Genomic DNA, 19,249 nt, shown 5'->3' with positions numbered 1-19,249 from the left:
AGGCTTTGAGAAATAAGGAAGGTTCTGGAGGTAGAGGCTTCTGCCTCAAAGCAGCTAGTCTCATGACATAAAGAAGCAGCTTATAGATGGCACAATGGATCCTCATAAATCAGGGATGTCTCAGATGAGGTCTGTAAACTTCAGCCAATGAAATATAGTAGCAGCATTAAAGGACCTTGTGAAAATGATGATACATGGTTCAGAGTGTTCCAAGCACGTAAATTTGTGCCATAAAAATAGAAAACATTGAGAATGTCTACAAATGGAGCATGTTCTACACAGTAATAGCCGAAGCTAGGAACTCAGACCTTGGACAATGGATTTTTAATAATAAAATTAAAGTTTTAATATACTGTCTTTGTATATCTTCCCAGACCCTTTAAGACGGAAGCCATCTAACAGTTTATTAAGTTCAGATTCTTATACAAAGGACTGAGCTAATCCACAACATTGAGCTTCAGCAGATCCCAACTGGAGACTCCTTAGCTATTGAGTACAGCTATGAGTGTTTGCTTTGAGACCATTTCTACCCACAGCATAATGTATGATTATTATAGGTAGGGAGGTTACAAACATCTCTGATGTTGCTCGATCATTTTTTACCTGATCTCTGTTTTCTATAGATTTCATAAATCTTACCAACAAAGATAAAGAAATTCCACCCTCTCTATCATAAGTGAAATTGGAGATGTTAACTAACTGATGATTTAAGAATCTGCTGAAGAGTCGGTCAAATAATTTGTACTAATAACACTGACATACAGTTTCCACAGTATACCCGCCACCTCTGATGTAACTGATCTCATTTTAAGGAGAGAAGAAGAGAGAGAAGACAAAAGTGTTAGAATTCAGTAAACCAAAATCAGATCCTAACTCTGCTGCTTGCATCTGTGTGATTCTCAGCAGATTATATAGCCTTCTGAACCATCACTGTAAAATGAAGAAATTAGTATTTCTTAGCAGAGTTCAATTGCTACCAAATTATTTCAGTCACCTTACCCTTCATTAGTATCAGAATGTTGGACCGATCAGAGGTTAGGCATTCCTTTCAATCTCCCCATCCTCTTTCTCTTCAGTAAGAAAGTGAAAATGAAAGTTAAGGTGTAATTATTCTAATACTGCATATCCTAATATTGTGTTCTACTTCATTGAGAGAGTACTTGAGAATAAGATTTTTGTAAATCATCAATCTACCGTCATATATGGTGAAAAGCCTTGTGCGTAAAAAAGACTGAGAGTTATTAAGCAAAATGTATTTGTGCTGGTCAGATAGCCATATTCAGACACAGCTTTTAATGCTAACAGTGTGGTTAAGGCCTTAGGAATCATTGAAGACTGAAATTATAATCTCTCCTTTAAAGTTCATTGATTATAAGTAAGAGAATAACTAAGAGTTACATAGCGGCTACCTATGGTTTATCAGAGCTTTTAGGACAAATGATCAAGTCAGCAACTGAAACTATCCGTAGACAGATGAAGTTCCAACTAAGTTGAGCCAAACAGAACCATAACTTATTCCTCATTTTTATTTGTAAGAAAATGTATAACAATTTTTAGAGTTTCTTAAATAGCAAAAATCCACTTCCCTTTCTGAACAAGCCCTAGTATTATTACCAAGATGTGTATCTTAAATGAAGATGATTTGGTCAATAAGCTCAAATTCAAACAGTAAATAGTGTTTTAAAGGATAAAGAATAAAAGTAAAGTCATTGTTGGAAAGATCAAAAATAAAAACAGAATAAGATGCAAACACCTTTTCTCAAATATACTTTAGTTACTGTTTCTTTCTCCCCAATCCAATAGCTACACCCTTGCCGGTCCTGACACTATTGAGTGCCTGGCCAGTGGCAGGTGGAGCAGAAGTGACCAGCAATGTCTGGCCGTCTCCTGTGACGAGCCGCCCAGTGTGGAACACGCCTCCCCAGAGACTGCCCATCGGCTGTTTGGAGACATTGCGTTCTACTATTGCTCAGACGGCTACAGCCTGGCAGACAACTCCCAGCTCCTCTGCAATGCCCAGGGCAAGTGGGTTCCTCCGGAAGGTCAGGCCATGCCCCGTTGTATAGCTCATTTCTGTGAAAAACCCCCTGCTGTTTCCTACAGCATCTTGGAATCTGTGAGCAAAGCAAAATTTGCAGCAGGCTCAGTTGTGAGCTTCAAATGCATGGAGGGTTTTGTACTGAATACCTCAGCAAAGATTGAGTGTCTGCGAGGTGGGCAGTGGAGCCCTTCCCCCATGTCCATCCAGTGCATCCCTGTGCGCTGTGGGGAGCCGCCCAGAATCAGGAATGGCTATGCAATTGGATCAAACTACAGTTTTGGAGCCATGGTGGCTTATAGCTGCAACAGGGGCTTCTACATCAAAGGCGAGAAGAAGAGCGCCTGCGAAGCCACAGGACAGTGGAGCAGCCCCATACCCACGTGCCACCCTGTATCTTGCAGTGAACCACCGAAGGTTGAGAATGGCTTTCTGGAGGTAAGAGACTGATTCACAAGTGTCCCTGGCTTTCATCGCTGACAGGGCCAGCCCACTGTGTGGCTTACTCTGAGGCAGGGGTGTGGAAGGAAATCCAAGGAAGAAGGGATACACTTATACATGTGACTGACTGACTTTACTGTACAGCAGAAACTAGCACAACATCGTAAAGCAACTTACTCCCATTTTTTAAAAATGCTATTGAAAAATAAAGAACCAGGGGCTTATGATTGAATAAGAGACTAAATCTATAGGCAGTAAATATTGGAGAGAATTTGATAGAGGCTATAAATCCTTTTAATCTATAGCTTTCTACCTTCTGCTAGCATACAGACACTTGAAATACTTTTCAGCAGTATCTTGGCCCTAACCATGAAGCTGCAATAAAATAGTTTTAAGAAAATATTATTTTGCTTTATAAAAGTTGTTGCACGATGGATGTATTATTTATTTTTATAGAAATCAAGGTCGAAAAGGAACCTAGAGAAATCTGTTATCATCTCTAATTTTTAGACACAAAGTAGAGCGGTAAACCATCCATTCACTGTGGGACAGCTTTTGCGATTTTCTTTTAGGGCACCTAAAGGTAATTTTATCAGGACAAAGCATTATATCATATCCACAAATGTCCTCCTTTCTCATTAATATGTGTCTGCTCATTAAATCTATCAAGAAATCAGGAATAAGAATCTGTTCCCCCAAATCAGGGGCCATTTTAAGCAGATTATATTCTAATTAAATACTTTTTAAAAATTCACACATGCATATAGCACCGTTTCTCCTTTATATTTTAAGACAGTGAAAGCCTTTGTCTGAGACCTTTGTTCAGAGGTATTAACTTTCCATTGAATTGAGAGTGTCTCGTATATGTAAGAAGGCTTTCTTCATTTATTCATTTAACAAATATTTCTGGAGCTCCTACTAGGTATCAGGTAAGCAATCGAGATCTAGTATTTAATAATTCTGAATAGGTCTGTGATTAGATCCATCATGGTGTTTACGTGTATGTGGGGTACCCAAGAAATAAATAGGTAAACAAAGTAAAGAATTATGTCCAAATACTGGGAGGTTTACTGCAGCACAGAAGCTAGACTTTACCATGATCACTAACAAAAGAACCATTGTAATGTTTTTAAAGTTTTCATAACTCATTCATCTTAGTATTGCCTAAAATGATCTATTATTATATTATATACTTATGTATCTGAATGTTGAGCTCATGAATATTATATTTTTTGTTTAAAAGATAAAATACTACTTTTTATCTTCCACCCTTATGTACGGCAGTGGTTTTTTTTAAGTGCATTAAAAAGGAATGCAAACTCGTGACAATAGGTCCATACTCATTAAAAAAAATTTTTTTAACAGCACAAACAGATGTATCTTTGTGTTGTGTATGTTTTCTTTTCTGTAAGTAAAACAACAAACTATAGCATTGTAAGATTTTTTTGAATTTACTAAGCAGTTTATAATTTTTGGTATTGCTCCATCTACTCATCAATTTAGAGACTTGAATTTTTCCCTTTTATGGTCTTACCACTGTGGCTAGTATTTCTGCTGTAGGTACTGATTACTTAATTTGACCTTCTATCATCCTTTTCGTTTATTTAAATTGAAAAAATAGAGTGGACCTATTGGAAAAATGTAAGTCTTCATTTGCTAATGTTTTAATTGATTTATTTTAACACAGGCATTTTAGTTTAGCTCTTTACTATGATTCATTGTATTTTGTCAGTTATATTATCTGTTATACAAACTGTGTTTAATTGTCTCTCCCTGTTATCCAGCATACAACTGGCAGGACCTTTGAGAGTGAAGTGAGGTACCAGTGTAACCCAGGCTATAAGTCAGTTGGAAGTCCTGTGTTTGTCTGCCAAGCCAATCGCCACTGGCACAGTGAATCCCCTCTGTCATGCATCCCTCTCAACTGTGGGAAACCTCCCCCGATCCAGAATGGCTACATAAAAGGAGAAAATTTTGAAGTCGGGGCCAAGGTTCACTTTTTCTGTAATGAGGGTTACGAGCTTATCGGTGATCATTCTTGGACATGCCTGAAATCTGGCAAATGGAGTAAGAAGCCAAACCAAAAGTGTGTGCCTGCCAAGTGCCCAGAGCCACCCCTCTTGGAGAACCAGCTCGTATTGAAGGAGTTGACCACGGAGGTGGGAGTGGTGACATTTTCCTGTAAGGAAGGGCACGTCCTCCAGGGCCGCTCTGTCCTGAGATGCTTGCCGTCCCAGCAGTGGAATGATTCTTTTCCTGTCTGTAAGATGGTTCTGTGCCGCCCACCTCCCCTCATTTCCTTCGGCGTCCCTGCTCCTTCTTCTGCTCTTCATTTTGGAAGTACTGTCAAGTATTCTTGTGTGGATGGGTTTTTCTTAAAAGGAGATCCTGCCACCTCCTGCCAAGCTGATGGTACCTGGAGCTCTCCACTGCCAGAATGCGTGCCAGTGGAATGCCCGCAGCCTGAGGAAATCCTCAACGGCATCATCGACGTGCAAGGTCTCGCCTACCTGAGCACAGCTCTGTATACCTGCAAGCCAGGCTTTGAGTTGGTGGGCAATACCACCACTCTTTGTGGAGAAAATGGTCACTGGCTCGGGAAAAAACCAACCTGTAAACCCATTGAGTGCCCAAAGCCCAAGGAGATTTTGAATGGCAAATTCTCTTACACAAAGCTACACTATGGGCAAACCGTTACATACTCTTGTGACCGAGGCTTCAGGCTCGAAGGTCCCAAAGCCTTGACTTGTTTAGAGACAGGAGATTGGGATGTGGACGTCCCATCTTGCAATGCCATCCACTGTGATCCCCCCCAACCCATTGAAAACGGGTTCGTAGAAGGTGCAGACTACAGCTACGGTGCCATGATCATCTACAGCTGCTTCCCTGGGTTCCAGGTAGCTGGTCACGCCATGCAGACCTGTGAAGAGTCTGGGTGGTCAAGCTCCATCCCGACATGTGTACCCATCGACTGTGGTCTCCCCCCTCACATTGATTTTGGAGACTCTACTGTGGTCAGAGATGGTCAGGGATATTTTAACCAAGAAGACGACATGATGGAAGTTCCGCATGTGACTCCTCACCCCCCTCATCATCTGGGAACAGTGGCTAAAATCTGGGGAAACAAGAAGGGGTCTCCTGCTATGCATTCGGCAAAATTTCGGTACAACACCCTGGTTTCGTATGGCTGTAATCCGGGATACGAACTCCTGGGGAACGCTGTGCTGATCTGCCAGGAAGATGGGACTTGGAATGGCAGTGCTCCGTCATGCATTTCAATTGAATGTGACCTGCCCGTTGCTCCTGAAAATGGCTTTCTGCATGTTACAGAGACGACCACGGGCAGTGCCGTACAGTATAGCTGCAAACCTGGGCACACTCTGGTGGGCTCTGACATCAGACTTTGTCTGAGGAACAGAGAATGGAGTGGTGCTTCCCCACGCTGTGAGGCCATCTCATGCCCCAAACCAAATCCAGTTACGGATGGCTCCATCCAAGGAAGCACCTACTCGTACCTGAGCGTGTTGTACTATGAGTGTAATTCTGGGTATGTGCTGAATGGCACCAGCAGGAGAACATGCCAAGAAGATAAAACGTGGGATGGAGATGAGCCAGTCTGTATTCCCGTGGACTGTGGTTCACCCCCGAGCTCAGCCAACGGCAAGGTAAAAGGAGAGGAATATACATTCCAGAAAGAGGTTCAGTACACTTGCAACACAGGCTTCTTGCTGGAGGGGGCCAGCAGTCGTGTGTGTCTTGCTGATGGAAGTTGGAGTGGAAACACTCCCACCTGTGTGCCTGTCCAGTGTGCTCCCCCATCACAGGTGGCAAATGGGGTGATGGATGGCCGGGACTATGGCTTCGGGAAGGAAGTGGTGTTCCACTGTCAGGATGGGTATGCGTTACATGGGGCCCCCAAACTCACCTGTCAGTCAGATGGTAACTGGGATGCCCAGGTTCCTGTCTGTAAACCAGTCAACTGCAGCCCTCCTGAAGATCTTGACCGTGGCTTTCCTAACGGCTTTTCCTTTTATCGTGGGGGGCAGATGGAGTACCAGTGCTTTCCCGGTTATAAGCTCCATGGAAGTCCTTCAAGAAAGTGTCTCTCTAATAGCTCCTGGAGCGGCAGCCCCCCTTCCTGCTTGCCTTGCAAGTGCTCCCCACCAACCATTCAGAGTGGAGCTGTTAATGGGACAGATGTCAGTTGTGGAAAGGCAGCTCAGATTCGGTGCTTCAAAGGCTTCCAACTCCTGGGACTCTCCGAGATCACCTGTGAAGCCGATGGCCAGTGGAGCTCTGACTTCCCACGCTGTGAACACCCTTCTTGTGGTTCTCCTCCAACGATACCAAATGCGTTCATCATTGAAAGGAGTTCATTGGACGAAAATGTGATAACTTACACCTGTAAGCCTGGATATGTCATCCAAGGCAGTTCAGATCTGATTTGTACAGAGAAAGGCATGTGGAGCCAGCCTTACCCAGTCTGTGAGCCCCTGTCCTGTGGACCGCCACCATCTGTCTCCAATGCAGTGGTAACTGGAGAAGCATATACCTATGAAAGTCAAGTGAAGCTCAGGTAAGAGCATGCGTAGCTCTAGAGTCTCCAAGGGGCGCAGACAGGAGGGTTGTAAAATGGAAAGTGATAAAGCAGAAATTAAGCTAGTTGGGAAGAAAACATCTTCTCTGGGCTGTTCTCCAAAAACTGAAGCTTTTAACACTTGGCCTTATTCTGCCCATAATTATCCATAGATTGGCTTGTAAAAGTAAATTTCCACATTTTCAGATTATAGTTTCTAAAACGGTTATCATAATTAACATATTCTGTTGAGCTTCTTGGACCAGCAAGATCCTCTAACTAGCTTCAATACCTATTAACTCATAGGCTCTTTTTTGAATGATACACTGATACATTTCTTTAGTATCACCTAAGAATTGTATTCATATATGTAAATGTTGGGGAAATAGGGCAAAAACTGAAGAATTCAGGTCAAAAGTCACATACTTTCATGGGCAACGTAAATAAGGAGATAGTCTTAAGAGGATGTCTAACCTATGCTGTCTGAGCAAACTAAGCATTTAATGCACAAATGGTGACTTTTTGCTGAAAAATTCTCTATTTAAAATGTAGTATTAAAAAAAGAGAAAATATGGAAAGAATGTATAATTTAGATTTTTATTGGAATAAATGCCTGTAATGTGCAAATATATCTCAGCCCTCTAAATCAATTTAGATTTTGTTGGTATCTCTGAAGGAATTAGGGATTGTTCTTCACATATTGGCTTCTTAAGTTCTATAAATAATAACTCTCTTAAGCCTGTCTGTTGTAGACATTTTAGCCCTTCATTTTCTCTTACTTGCAGTAAGAAACATACCCAAGGGAATATTGTCAGTGAAATGAAAGCTAAGGAATAGTGGGTTATGCACCAAGAAGAAAAACAAAAATTATTCCTTACTTTTGAAGTGCGTTTGCGGTTTTCTATTTGGATGTTCGGGTGTCAGATAGCTTGAGAAATCACAATACCACCTGCTTCCTAAGACTGTCCTGTTTGTTATTCCTTGTGTGTTGACTATCTTTAGATCTTCACTTGTTAGTAAACTGATCATTCCAAGTTTGCAAACCTGTGACTGTTACCTAGCCTGGCAGTTTGTGAAATTTTGAAAATATACCCACCCAATAAATATTAATTAAATGGTTTCAGTATAGTGGTAAAAGCAGGGCCTCTAGAGCCAGATTCCCTAGGCAGGAATCTCAGCTCTGCTGCTTCCTGGAGAAGTTATTTAATCTCTCTGGCGTCAGTTTCTTCACCTACAAAATGGGAATAAAAATAATCACACCTATTCATAGAGTTGACATGAAAATGATTTAATATCTGTAGAGCAATTAGAACAGTGAGTGGAATCTAATAAATATTCTGTAAACATTTGTTGAATGAAAAAAATGCAAAATTTTCAGAATCCCTGAGAGTTTAGAGTCAGATTGACTTGAGTTTGAACACCAATACTACTGTTACATGGTAGCTACTAAACAAGATTAAAAGACACACACTACGTAGAGGACTTAGAACAGTGCTTGGAACAAAATAGATTCCCCGTAGATACTAATTGTGCTATATTCTTATCGTATCTGAGTTTATTTTGAACCTTGTTGAGAATTTCTTGAGCTGTTAGGTATTTTCAGAATAAAAATGAATTCAATAATGGTATTATCCAGAGCAAAGGTAAATCATGTCAGCAAAATTTAAGGCAAGTTTAGATGTGGCTCCTCTTTAATGTGCATAACTGAGGACTGATCTGATTATCATCGTTATCCTGGTGTTTTTGCATGGCAACACTATCTCCCTGACATTTGAGTCCATTTTAATATATCATAAAAAATGTGTGCTGAGCTTTGTAGCAGCTTCTTGAATCCAAGAACAAGTCACCAACTACGTTGCACTCCATTTAAGGCACTCTCTTTTCTTTTCCATTGCAGGTGTCTAGAAGGTTATATGATGGATACAGAGATAGACACATTCACCTGTCAGAAAGACGGTCGTTGGTTCCCTGAGCTAATTTCTTGCAGTCCTAAAAAATGTCCTCTGCCAACAAATGTAACACACATACTTGTTCATGGTGATGATTTCAGTGTGAATACGCAAGTGTCTGTGTCTTGTGCAGAAGGGTACACCTATGAGGGAGTTAATATATCAACATGTCAGGTAAGATTTTCTTAATTAGAACATGTAGGGTGTAATTCGTCTATATATATATATTTTACTATATGTGAGTGTGTGTATGTGGATATATATGTAAGTGTGTCTTATGCTGTGTGTGTGTACATATGGATATATGTGTAAGTGTATAAGTAAGTGTGTGTATAAGTATGTGGATATAGATATAGATATATCCACACAGGCAATATCTTGCTATCCTGAAAAGACAAAATGCCTCAAGTTTCCCCTGTCAAAGAATTTGAGGAGTTTTTTCATAGAAATTTAAAAACCTACATTTCTTTCCAATATTCTCATTTTTAAAAATAAGAAAGTGCCAAGGGTACGTGAAAAGTACCAAAGATAGATAAAATGTTCAGATATCTATAACAAAAGATTCATGACAGATTAACCATGTGAATGCTTTACACATGGACAGTCTGTGCGTAGAAATGAGCCCTGATCATTACCACGTATGTTTCTGGTTTCAGGAGAAGAGCAGAGGCAGAAGAAACAACCTGGAGTCAAATTCTGCCTCTGCTTATCCACTTTATGGTTACTTAGAATTGCTTAGCTTCCTGATCCAGTCTAATTAGGGATTATCAGATGACTGCAACCATGAAATCAAAAGACTCTTGCTCCGTGGAAGAAAAGCTATGACAAACCTAGGCAGCATATTCAAAAGCAGAGACATTTTGCTGACAAAGGTCCGTATAGTCAGAGCTACCGTTTTTCCAGTGGTCATGTATGGATGTGAGAGTTGGACCATAAAGAAGGTTGAACACCAAAGAATTGATGCTTTTGAACTGTGGTGCTGGAGAAGATTCTTGAGAGTCCCTTGGACTGCAACAAGATCAAACCAGTCAATCCTTAAGGAAATCAACCCTGAATATTCATTGGAAGGACTCCTGCTGAAGCTGAAGCTCCAATACTTTGGCTACCTGATGTGAAGAGCCGACTCTTTGGAAAAGACCCTGATGCTGGGAAAGATTGAGGGCAGGAGGAGAAGGGGACGACAGAAGATGAAATGATTGGATGGCATTACTGACTCAATGGACATGACTTTAAGCAAACTTCAGGAGATAGTGAAGGACAGGGACAAGTGGGGTGCTGTAGTCCATGGGGTTACAAAGAGTCAGACATGACTTAGGGACTGAACAACAACATATCAGCATGACATTAGTGTGACATTTTTTAGAAGGAGAAATGAAAGAAATGGAAGAAATTGTCAAAAGCAAATCCTAATAAAGGAATCATGACAATTTTTCCTACTAGGGGAAAAGTTAATATATGCTAAGATAAACTCCAGAAACATCAAAAGAAAATAATGCTGTGTAGCTTTTAAAAGTTAATAGTAATACCTAGAATAATCTATGCAAGACATATATTTATTGAAGCATTATTTACAGCATTGAAAAGTTAGATATAATGTACATTTCCAACATTAGGGGAATGGTTAATTATGTGACAGGTGTATATTAATAAATATAAAATTACTTTGGGCTCATCTGTAGAATAAAGTGTTTAGTCTTAAGTCCTGTTTCGAATGCTATTCAACTGATATGCTATTTCCTCAAAGAAAACAATATAACATTAGCAAGAAAATGATTGTCCCCAAGGGAAACATCTGTGTGCACCTCTTTGTACACCCCAAAAGAAGACTGGAAAATGTTAATACTAATTGTGGGGGGGTGGGAATTAAGTAAATGTGTATGTGTGTTTGGTGTTCAGTCGCTTAGTCATGTCCAACTCTTTACGACTCCATGAACTGCAGCACACCAGGCCTCCCTGTCCTTCACTATCTCCCAGAGTTTGCTCAAACTCATGTCCATCTCATCCTCTATCACCCCCTTCTTCTCCTGCCCTCAGTTTTTCCCAGCATCAGGATCTTTTCCAGTGAGTTGGCTTTTTGCATCAGGTGGCCAAAGTATTGGAGCTTCAGCATCAATCCTTCCAGTGAATATTCAGGGTTGATACCCTTTAGGATTGACTGGTTTGATCTCCTTCCAGTCCAAGGGACTCTCCAACACCACAGTTTGAAAGCATCATTTCTTCGGTGCTCAGCCTTCTTTACGGTCCAGCTCTCACATCCATACATGACTACTGGCAAAACCATAGCTTTGACTCCACAGACCTTTGTTGGCAAAGTAATGTCTCTGTGTGTGGTGGTGTTTTTTTTCGTTTTTAACTTTGTGACTTGTTTACAATATGTCATAGAATGTTTTCAAGTATTTGTGTTGACATGGAGAAAAAGAAGCCATCTTTTTAAACTTTGGGTGGTATGCCTAAATGTGTCTATTTCTTATCAGCTTTAGATTAAAATGTAGAATTATGTAAAATATAAGGGTGTATTAAGTCATGGAATATTTGTATCTCCCATACAGTTCTCATCATAATGAAGACATACTTCTTGGTGTTCTTGATTTTTTTTTAAAGGATTTTATTAGGAAGAAAATGCTTGTTTTATGAGTTTTAGAAATGTCTAAAATTGTTTACTGATGACCATCTGATAATGTGTGTTTCTTAATGTCAAAGATAATAAGTAGCAGTAATAGTAGCAAGTTCTAGGTCCTTTGACTATCATTTGAGTGTTATCCTGTTATATAAGCAGTATTTGGAGACGTCTTCATTCATGCGCACTAATCCCTAAGTGTAACTTATAATTTATTATTTAGCTTGACGGCACCTGGGAGCCCCCATTTTCTGATGAATCCTGCAGTCCAATTTCTTGTGGGAAACCTGAAAGTCCAGAACATGGATTTGTGTTTGGCAGTGAATACAACTTTGAAAGCACGATTACTTATCACTGTGAAACTGGCTATGAATTAGAGGTAAGCAAACAAATTGTTTACCTAGAATTAATTTGTTTTTCCAATATACTTAGGAATATTTTTAGTATTACACCATTTTATCTCACGGATTTGGCTCCTAAAAGACTTTTTACACTTTTTTATACATTGCTGCCTTATAGCTTAACCTTTTCTTGGAAGTGTTTAAACTGACTTATAATTTTAAAAAGCAGAATAAGTTTCAAATTAAAAAATCAAAGCCATGAAAAAAATGGAGTTTACATACCCACCCCAAGACTGACATTGTTACTTTAGTTGGTCACTTCAACCTATGTTTTGGCCTCTTGTTAACCATATTTTGCATAATCTGTCACCATGGGGCAGTGTCCACAGGGATTTAAGTATGCACAGCTAGAATTTCCTCAAGCCATGGGCTCAGATACCTTGAAGGGTTTTTTTATTGAGATGCCAGGTTCCCTCAAGGTAGGTATAGTCTGAAAAAGAGTGCTAAGAGCTGTTTTAACCAAATGATGGGTCTCAAGATCACGCCTGCCTGGTTTGTAATATTAAAATCCTGTTAGCAGCACCAATTTACTCTGGTGGGAATGCTGCCATCAAAACATGGTCACATCATCAAACTTGAAATATAAGAGGCCTTTTTTATATTGTATAATGTTGCCCTTTGATTTTTCAGGAAGCTTTATTCCCTGTTTTTGTTGTTATAATGGTATTAAATGCAGGTTTTGAGAAGTGTTCATTGCCAAAGATTTGTTAAATGTGTATGGTGTGTTCCATTATTTTGCTGCTCACCATAGAATCAGAATTTTCATAAGCAAGGTCCATGAAAGATGAAACTAGGCTTATGTGGATCTTGTTTTATTTCCTCAAAATATTCTTTTGTAGGGGAGAAAAGGATGATAATGTAATGGTTGATGGCAGTTGGAGAGCTTTTCTGTTTTTGAAACTCAGTTGTTCTTCATGTGAGAGTACTACCCTTGCATTTTGTTAAGAAGAAAAATGGTGTAAAAGCTAAAGCAAACTGATGGGTCATTAACTTTGAGGAAGTGGATAATTTACCGTAAAATGTTTGGAAATATCCCAGTGGTAACCACAAAATTGAATGAGGTGTTATAGTAATTGTTATTATTCCAAGCTACATGTTTGGAGCACCTGAGACACTGTCTCTAAATATTTATGTCCAGTTATTTACAGAAATAATCAAATCCAGGTCTGGAACCTGGTATGTAGAAGATTAGCCTAGAAAATCTTTATCATATGAGATAGGAGGGAATCTATCAAAGGCAGCATATTTAAAAAGAAGAAAACTCAGGAGACGGACTTCCCTGGTGGCTCAGAGGTAAAGAATGCACCTGCCAATGCAGGAGACATGGGTTCAATCCCAGGGACAGGGTGATCCCACATGCCGGGATAGCAGCTAAGCCTGTGTGCCACACCTGTTGAGCCTTTGCTCTAGAGACCAGCAGCTGCACCTGGTGAAACTCTCTCACTCCAGAGCCCATGCTCTGCAACAAGAGAAGCCACTGCAATGAGAAGCCTGTGCGCCGCAACTGCAGAGTAACCCCCGCTCACCGCAACTAGAGGAAAGTCTGTGCAGCAGCAAAGACCCAACACAGCCAGAAATACTAAAGTTGTAAAAAAAAAGACCTCAGGAGCCAATTGGATAAGGCTCCCGAGATGGCCAAGATGAAACCTTTTTAGCCTCAGTAAGGGTAATAACTTTAATGGCCACATCAAATACGTCATGAATGACAGACTCATAATGATACTGAAAGATTATTTGGTAACTTTTAGGGGATTCCCGTGGGCAAATTCATTATTTTGAAAGTACAACAAAAGGAGGAAAAGTATCTTTTCAAGGCTAACTGGATGACTCCTTGAGACGCCATGAACTATACAGTCCCTGGAATTCTCCAGGCCAGAATACTGGAGTGGGTAGCCTTTCCCTTCTCCAAGGGATCTTCCCAACCCACGGATAGAACCCAGGTCTCCTGCATTGCAGGCAGATTCTTTACCAGCTGAGCTACCAGAGGACCCCAACTGAAAGACTCGATAACCAAATAGTAGATGAACTCCAGTCAATAACGATAGAATTCAAACCTCAGAATTTGCAACTCATGAATTAATGGATTTAGGTTTTCATCAGCAAGGTTACTGATGTCAAAAATAATAATAATAATAATAATAATGGAGCCAGACATTATGCCTCTCAATGGAAAAACATACCATTAGAGGAAAAGTCTTACCATAAAAAGAACTTTTGAATTTTTGCCTTTCTTAACAAGTTCCCCCAGTACCAAAGGTCAGTGGCTGGGAAAGAATAGGGACTTAGTCCCAGCAGACCTCTGTTGCAGGCTCTCTGCTTTTGCTGGATGTAAAGATGCTGGGGAACCTCTCTGAGCCTCTGTTTCATCCTGTCTGCAGTACGTGATAACCACCTTTGCAAAGTTACTGCAAGGATTAGCGATAAAAGAAGGTGGCAAGCACTACGCTTTATACAATGTCTGAGCTCAATAGAGGGTAGTAATTGTCATTACTCCTAGTATTCATATGATTACCAAAGTCAGACAAAGCAATTAAGACAACTAATGTAAATCATGGTCAGTTTTTCTACTCTGTAAATGTTATCATTTTTATATAAGGATTACCAACCTTTTTGAGACATCTAAATCCCCCAAATGTCACTACACATGCGATCGTCTCAAAATATAAATCCCTACAGGCAACTGAGGAATAAATCAAAGAACACAAAAGTGGGATAATCATGTTCTAAAATTGCTATTAATGAGCAGTAAAGTGGTTTCTATGATGCTAAAAATTAATATAGCTATCTAAGTTAATTGGTGATTAAGCAGATATATTATGTCAAAAATAGTAACTTGATGCTAATCTGGATCTAAAACTCCAGCTTAATTATCAAAAATAACATATGTAAAGGAAGAGAGAGAGAAAAAGAAAGAAGGGAAAGTAAATAATAAATCATAAAAGAATAAATAGTAAAATTTGCAACTTACTAAGAAGGGATCCAATAGATAGTGTTTGATTTTCTTTTTATAGCAATAGCTACAGAAAATAGAATTTTATTGGAACAAAAATTGACATGATTGAAACAGAATATTTATTATGCAAAATATTAATGAAGGAAAAAAATTAGTGAGAAAAATACTGTTGGCTTAAATTAACTACTTGAGTGTAGTCCACTCTGGAATACCCAGATAGGGAGCTGACTTCAATAGTTTGTCATATACTTCCTCAAAATTAATAAATAGTTCACAAACTAGAATGTATATTTTCCTTTGCATATGTAAGTATATAAGCACAGGAAAAGTACAGCAGATATTAACAGGGTTTATCTCTGGATGAAGAATTCTAAAAAGCTTTGTACTTCTCTTTCATATTTTCTAAGCCTGCTATAATCAACACATATTACTTTTTCAATAAGAAGAAAATAATATATATTTGTTAAAACATTTATTTTTTTTGGTTCAGTAATTTTTTGGAAGGTCAAGTGAGTATCCTTCCATAGATGTCAGTGGAGTTTTTGTAGGTGAAGCTTTGTCAGTAAACTCAAAGAAAATACCTTTGAGTAGTAGAGGATTAAGGATGAAAGACAACAGTTAAGCAGATAAAAATCAAAGTAGAGGTGATAGCTCCTTTTCAGACATATTGCTAATTTAGAACCAGCTCCGAGAATGTGTATCCAAAGAGCTCTGAGGATTGAAAAACCATCACACAGAATCCATGGGCTTGCGTTCATATACTTAAAGCCAAGCCCTTTAACACGCTACTTAAAACCCAGAATGTTACAGAATTTTATTTATCTTATTAATTGTTCCATAGCAAATTAGGAATTTAAAACATAGGAAAAGGTTATCATTAGAAACATTAGAAACAAGATCATTAGAAACAATATCATTAGAAACAAGAAAAGATAAACCACAAAAAAAGAGGACTGAAAATTGTATCCAGAAATAAAAACCCAGTAATCTTAGCCTAGCTCAGCATATAGTAACTCTGAGGGGTAAATAGCTGATATCCTCCCCCTTCCCCCTACCCTACCCCCCCATCCCACGCCAAAGGTCTGTGAGATATAGGAAAATATATCAAAAGTCCATCGAGGATAACAACTATAAATGATGTTTCAAATAAGTTTATATTATTTTTACCCTTATTTCAGAAGGCAGGGATATAAATTTTTAGAAAGATTTTTGCTCAAAATATTTAAAATTTTACTTGCTTGGGCCCTTAATAGGGTAAGTTTAGATATAATGGATAAGTTACATTGTCAAAAAATTCAATCCTGATCTCAATAAGATATCTTGACCTAGTTCAAGTTCAAGGGTATATATAGACAAATTCACTTCTTTGCTGTACCTCTCAGATACTGAAAAATAAACTCAATTCAAAATAATTTTAAAAATCCTCAGCAAATAGACCTCTCAGACATTTCGGACACATTCTACATCGGTCTTTGCTGCTGGTTATAATTAGTTGTCATTTAAGCAGAAAGTGAAACAGTGTCTGTACCTGAATTACACTGGTCAGCCAGAATATGAATTTTGAGGTAATTTGATGAAAACATTTTTGAAAGTCTAAATCCACTTCTTAAACTGTATTTATTTAATGAACTCATTTAGCATCCCAATGCCAAGGATTTCTGGTTCCAGCGGAGTTGACTTTGCACTCGTATTTTTTCATTATCATCTTTTATCGTCATTTATCATCATTTATCATCATTTATTGTCTTGTCAGTGACAGTTTTTATTGATCCACAGGGGAACAGAGAACGGGTGTGTCAGGAGAATGGACAGTGGACTGGAGAGGTGGTGACATGCAAAAGTAAGTCAAATGACTCTTGGTCCCCAAACGATACTAAGGACACAGAATAATAATGTGGCCACATTTTCTTTGCAAGTTGTTTCCGTAATTAAAAACAAATTTTGACTCCATGAACTGTAAGAGAACCTTTTATGGGCTTTTGCTCACAGGCACTGAAATAATATAACACTGAAAAACTGTGGTAGAGATTAATGATTAGATTGGAACAGAACACAAGATTGCTGACTCTGGAATAGCAAACATTTTGTTTCGAAACTAATTATTGAGTTTACTTGCCTTCTTTCTGTAGGTTTCCCCCGAAATAATGATAATTTAGAAAACTTAGAGCTGTTTCCTTGGTAACGGTAGTGGGTAAAACTGACATCTTCATAATGTTGACACATCTGTCCAACAAATGAATATTCACATTTTTGCTGGAATTTTGCATTAATTCATTGTATGAGGACAGCCAAGTTTATTTAGCAAGATGTGGGTGAATTCAAGTGACTCAGTTCCTAGGATATGGCTCATATGATTCCTCTGCCAAAAAGCAATGTACTTAAATGCAATAGTTACTAACCAGTCAAATGGCAAGTTTAAAATTTTTTTTCTCTTAATAATTCTGGAGTAGTTATCAAGTTTTCAAACCAGAAGAGACTTCTTGGATAATCTAGTCTACCCGCTTCTGTTAACCAATGAGAAAGAATGAACTGGGGGAAGGGATGTGACCTGCCCAGTATCAGAAATGAAGTTAGTGGCAAGCCTATACTAGGACTTGGGGTACCTGAGTTTTGTTCACTTTGTTTTGAATGTAGATTAATGAGCTGATTTTGTATGCAATAGGAATCTTAAGTCTTTTAAACAATATTATATGGCTAATGTTCAATGGAGAGTATGACTTTGTAGCTCTAAAAGGGAACTCTGTGTGTATATAGAAAGGCATACATAAACATTGAGTAACATCTCAATGTTCACATCAATGAGCATTCCAGATAATAGCATTTTTTTTGTTTCAGTTGTTCATGGTCAAACAGTGCATGATCAAAAGTGAATGTATGTACAGAGGAGGGAAGAGGGGAACGAAAAGGAAACGTGTCTGAAATAGGAAACTGCTACGGTGGGGGCTTCCCTGGTGGCTCAGAGGGTAAAGCGTCTGCCTGCAATGTGGGAGACCTAGGTTTGATCCCTGGGTTGGGAAGATTCCCTGGAGAAGGAAATGGCAACCTACTCCAGTACTCTTGCCTGGAAAATCAAAGAGTCGCAAAGAGTCTGACATGACTGAGCTATTTCAGTTTCTTTCTTTCTTTCTGGGGTTGGTGAGGGGATTGTTTCCATTTTGCAGCAGGTTTAATTCAAACTACAATGATAATGGTTTGTATAGCTTCTATTCTGGAATGCAAGATAGTAATAGCACACTCTATGTGAATCCTGTTATTCTCTGTGGTTTTTTATTTCTAAATTATCAAATAAGTGATATAAATTCCCTGTATAAAGAAGAGCGTTGGGAGATTTAAGATGAGGCTTTGCTTTTTCTTCTTAGAGATCATGTGTGAAGCTCCACTTGAGTTTCTGAATGGAAAAGCTGAAGTTGAAAACAGTACCACTGGGCCCAGCGTGATATATTCCTGCAACAGAGGCTACAGCCTTGAAGGGGCGCCCGAGGCTTCCTGCACAGAAAATGGGACTTGGAGCCACCCTGTTCCTCTCTGCAAACGTGTGTGTTGACCATAGGAGAGGTTTAAATCAGATTCAGTTTCCCCGGCTGTCTAAAACATAGTAGAAACTCCACTGATAAGTGAGATTGGCCCAGAGAAAGAAATCTTTGCATATCCAAGCCGAATACTATGGGATGTTTTAAAAATCAGCTGAATTATATAAAATAGCCTGTCTGAGAATCAGCTTTCATAAGATTCCTTGGATGAGTACAAGTCCAAAAACACTCACAGAAAATGCAACTTAATTAAAAAAATTTGACATAAATGTATAATGAATTACATGTGATAGGAGTGATAAAAGAAAATATATTTAATGTTCAATATTAATATAATAAAGTAAACATAAATATAGTGTATGAAGATAATTAGCTATAGCCACTGAAATGAAAACAATATTCCCAAGCAAGGTATAAATTGAGAAAACTCTAGCTATTGTTTAAAGTATTACAACACATTAATCAAAGCTTTGAAATTCAGCTGACACCCTTCTTACACACAAAAGACTTTTTTTGTGCCCACTGAAAATTAGAAAAACTGAAATTGTGTGAAATCGGTGTTGTATGCACATCACACTCTTACACTAAAGCAACACTTCCTGTTTTTCCTTCAGACCCGTAGAAAAATGAGTCCACTTTTACCAAAAAGCCTGGGAAACTCTATAATTTAAGTTCTGATGCTCTGATAGAGTAGTGTGGGTCTAAAGTTATATTCAGCTCTCTGAGAAATGTCTGACTTTTCTC

At 38.8% G+C, this 19,249-nt stretch overlaps 1 protein-coding gene across 1 annotated transcript in view; it reads left to right on the top strand.

Moving 5' to 3' along the window:
- Nucleotides 1–19,249, top strand: part of SVEP1 (sushi, von Willebrand factor type A, EGF and pentraxin domain containing 1) — a 205,027-nt gene that overhangs the window by 165,661 nt on the left and 20,117 nt on the right. Inside the window, exons 38-43 of the mRNA XM_052644513.1 lie at nt 1,804–2,476; nt 4,264–7,055; nt 8,953–9,178; nt 11,845–12,000; nt 16,752–16,815; nt 18,335–18,508. Coding sequence (XP_052500473.1) covers nt 1,804–2,476; nt 4,264–7,055; nt 8,953–9,178; nt 11,845–12,000; nt 16,752–16,815; nt 18,335–18,508 — 4,085 coding nt within the window. The remainder of the gene's footprint in view (nt 1–1,803; nt 2,477–4,263; nt 7,056–8,952; nt 9,179–11,844; nt 12,001–16,751; nt 16,816–18,334; nt 18,509–19,249) is intronic.

Source organism: Budorcas taxicolor, chromosome 8 (assembly GCF_023091745.1).
Source record: "Budorcas taxicolor isolate Tak-1 chromosome 8, Takin1.1, whole genome shotgun sequence".
NCBI classification, from domain to species: Eukaryota; Metazoa; Chordata; class Mammalia; order Artiodactyla; family Bovidae; genus Budorcas; species Budorcas taxicolor.
The sequence above is the reverse complement of the archived record's forward strand: the minus strand, read 5'-3'. Positions and strand labels throughout refer to the sequence as shown.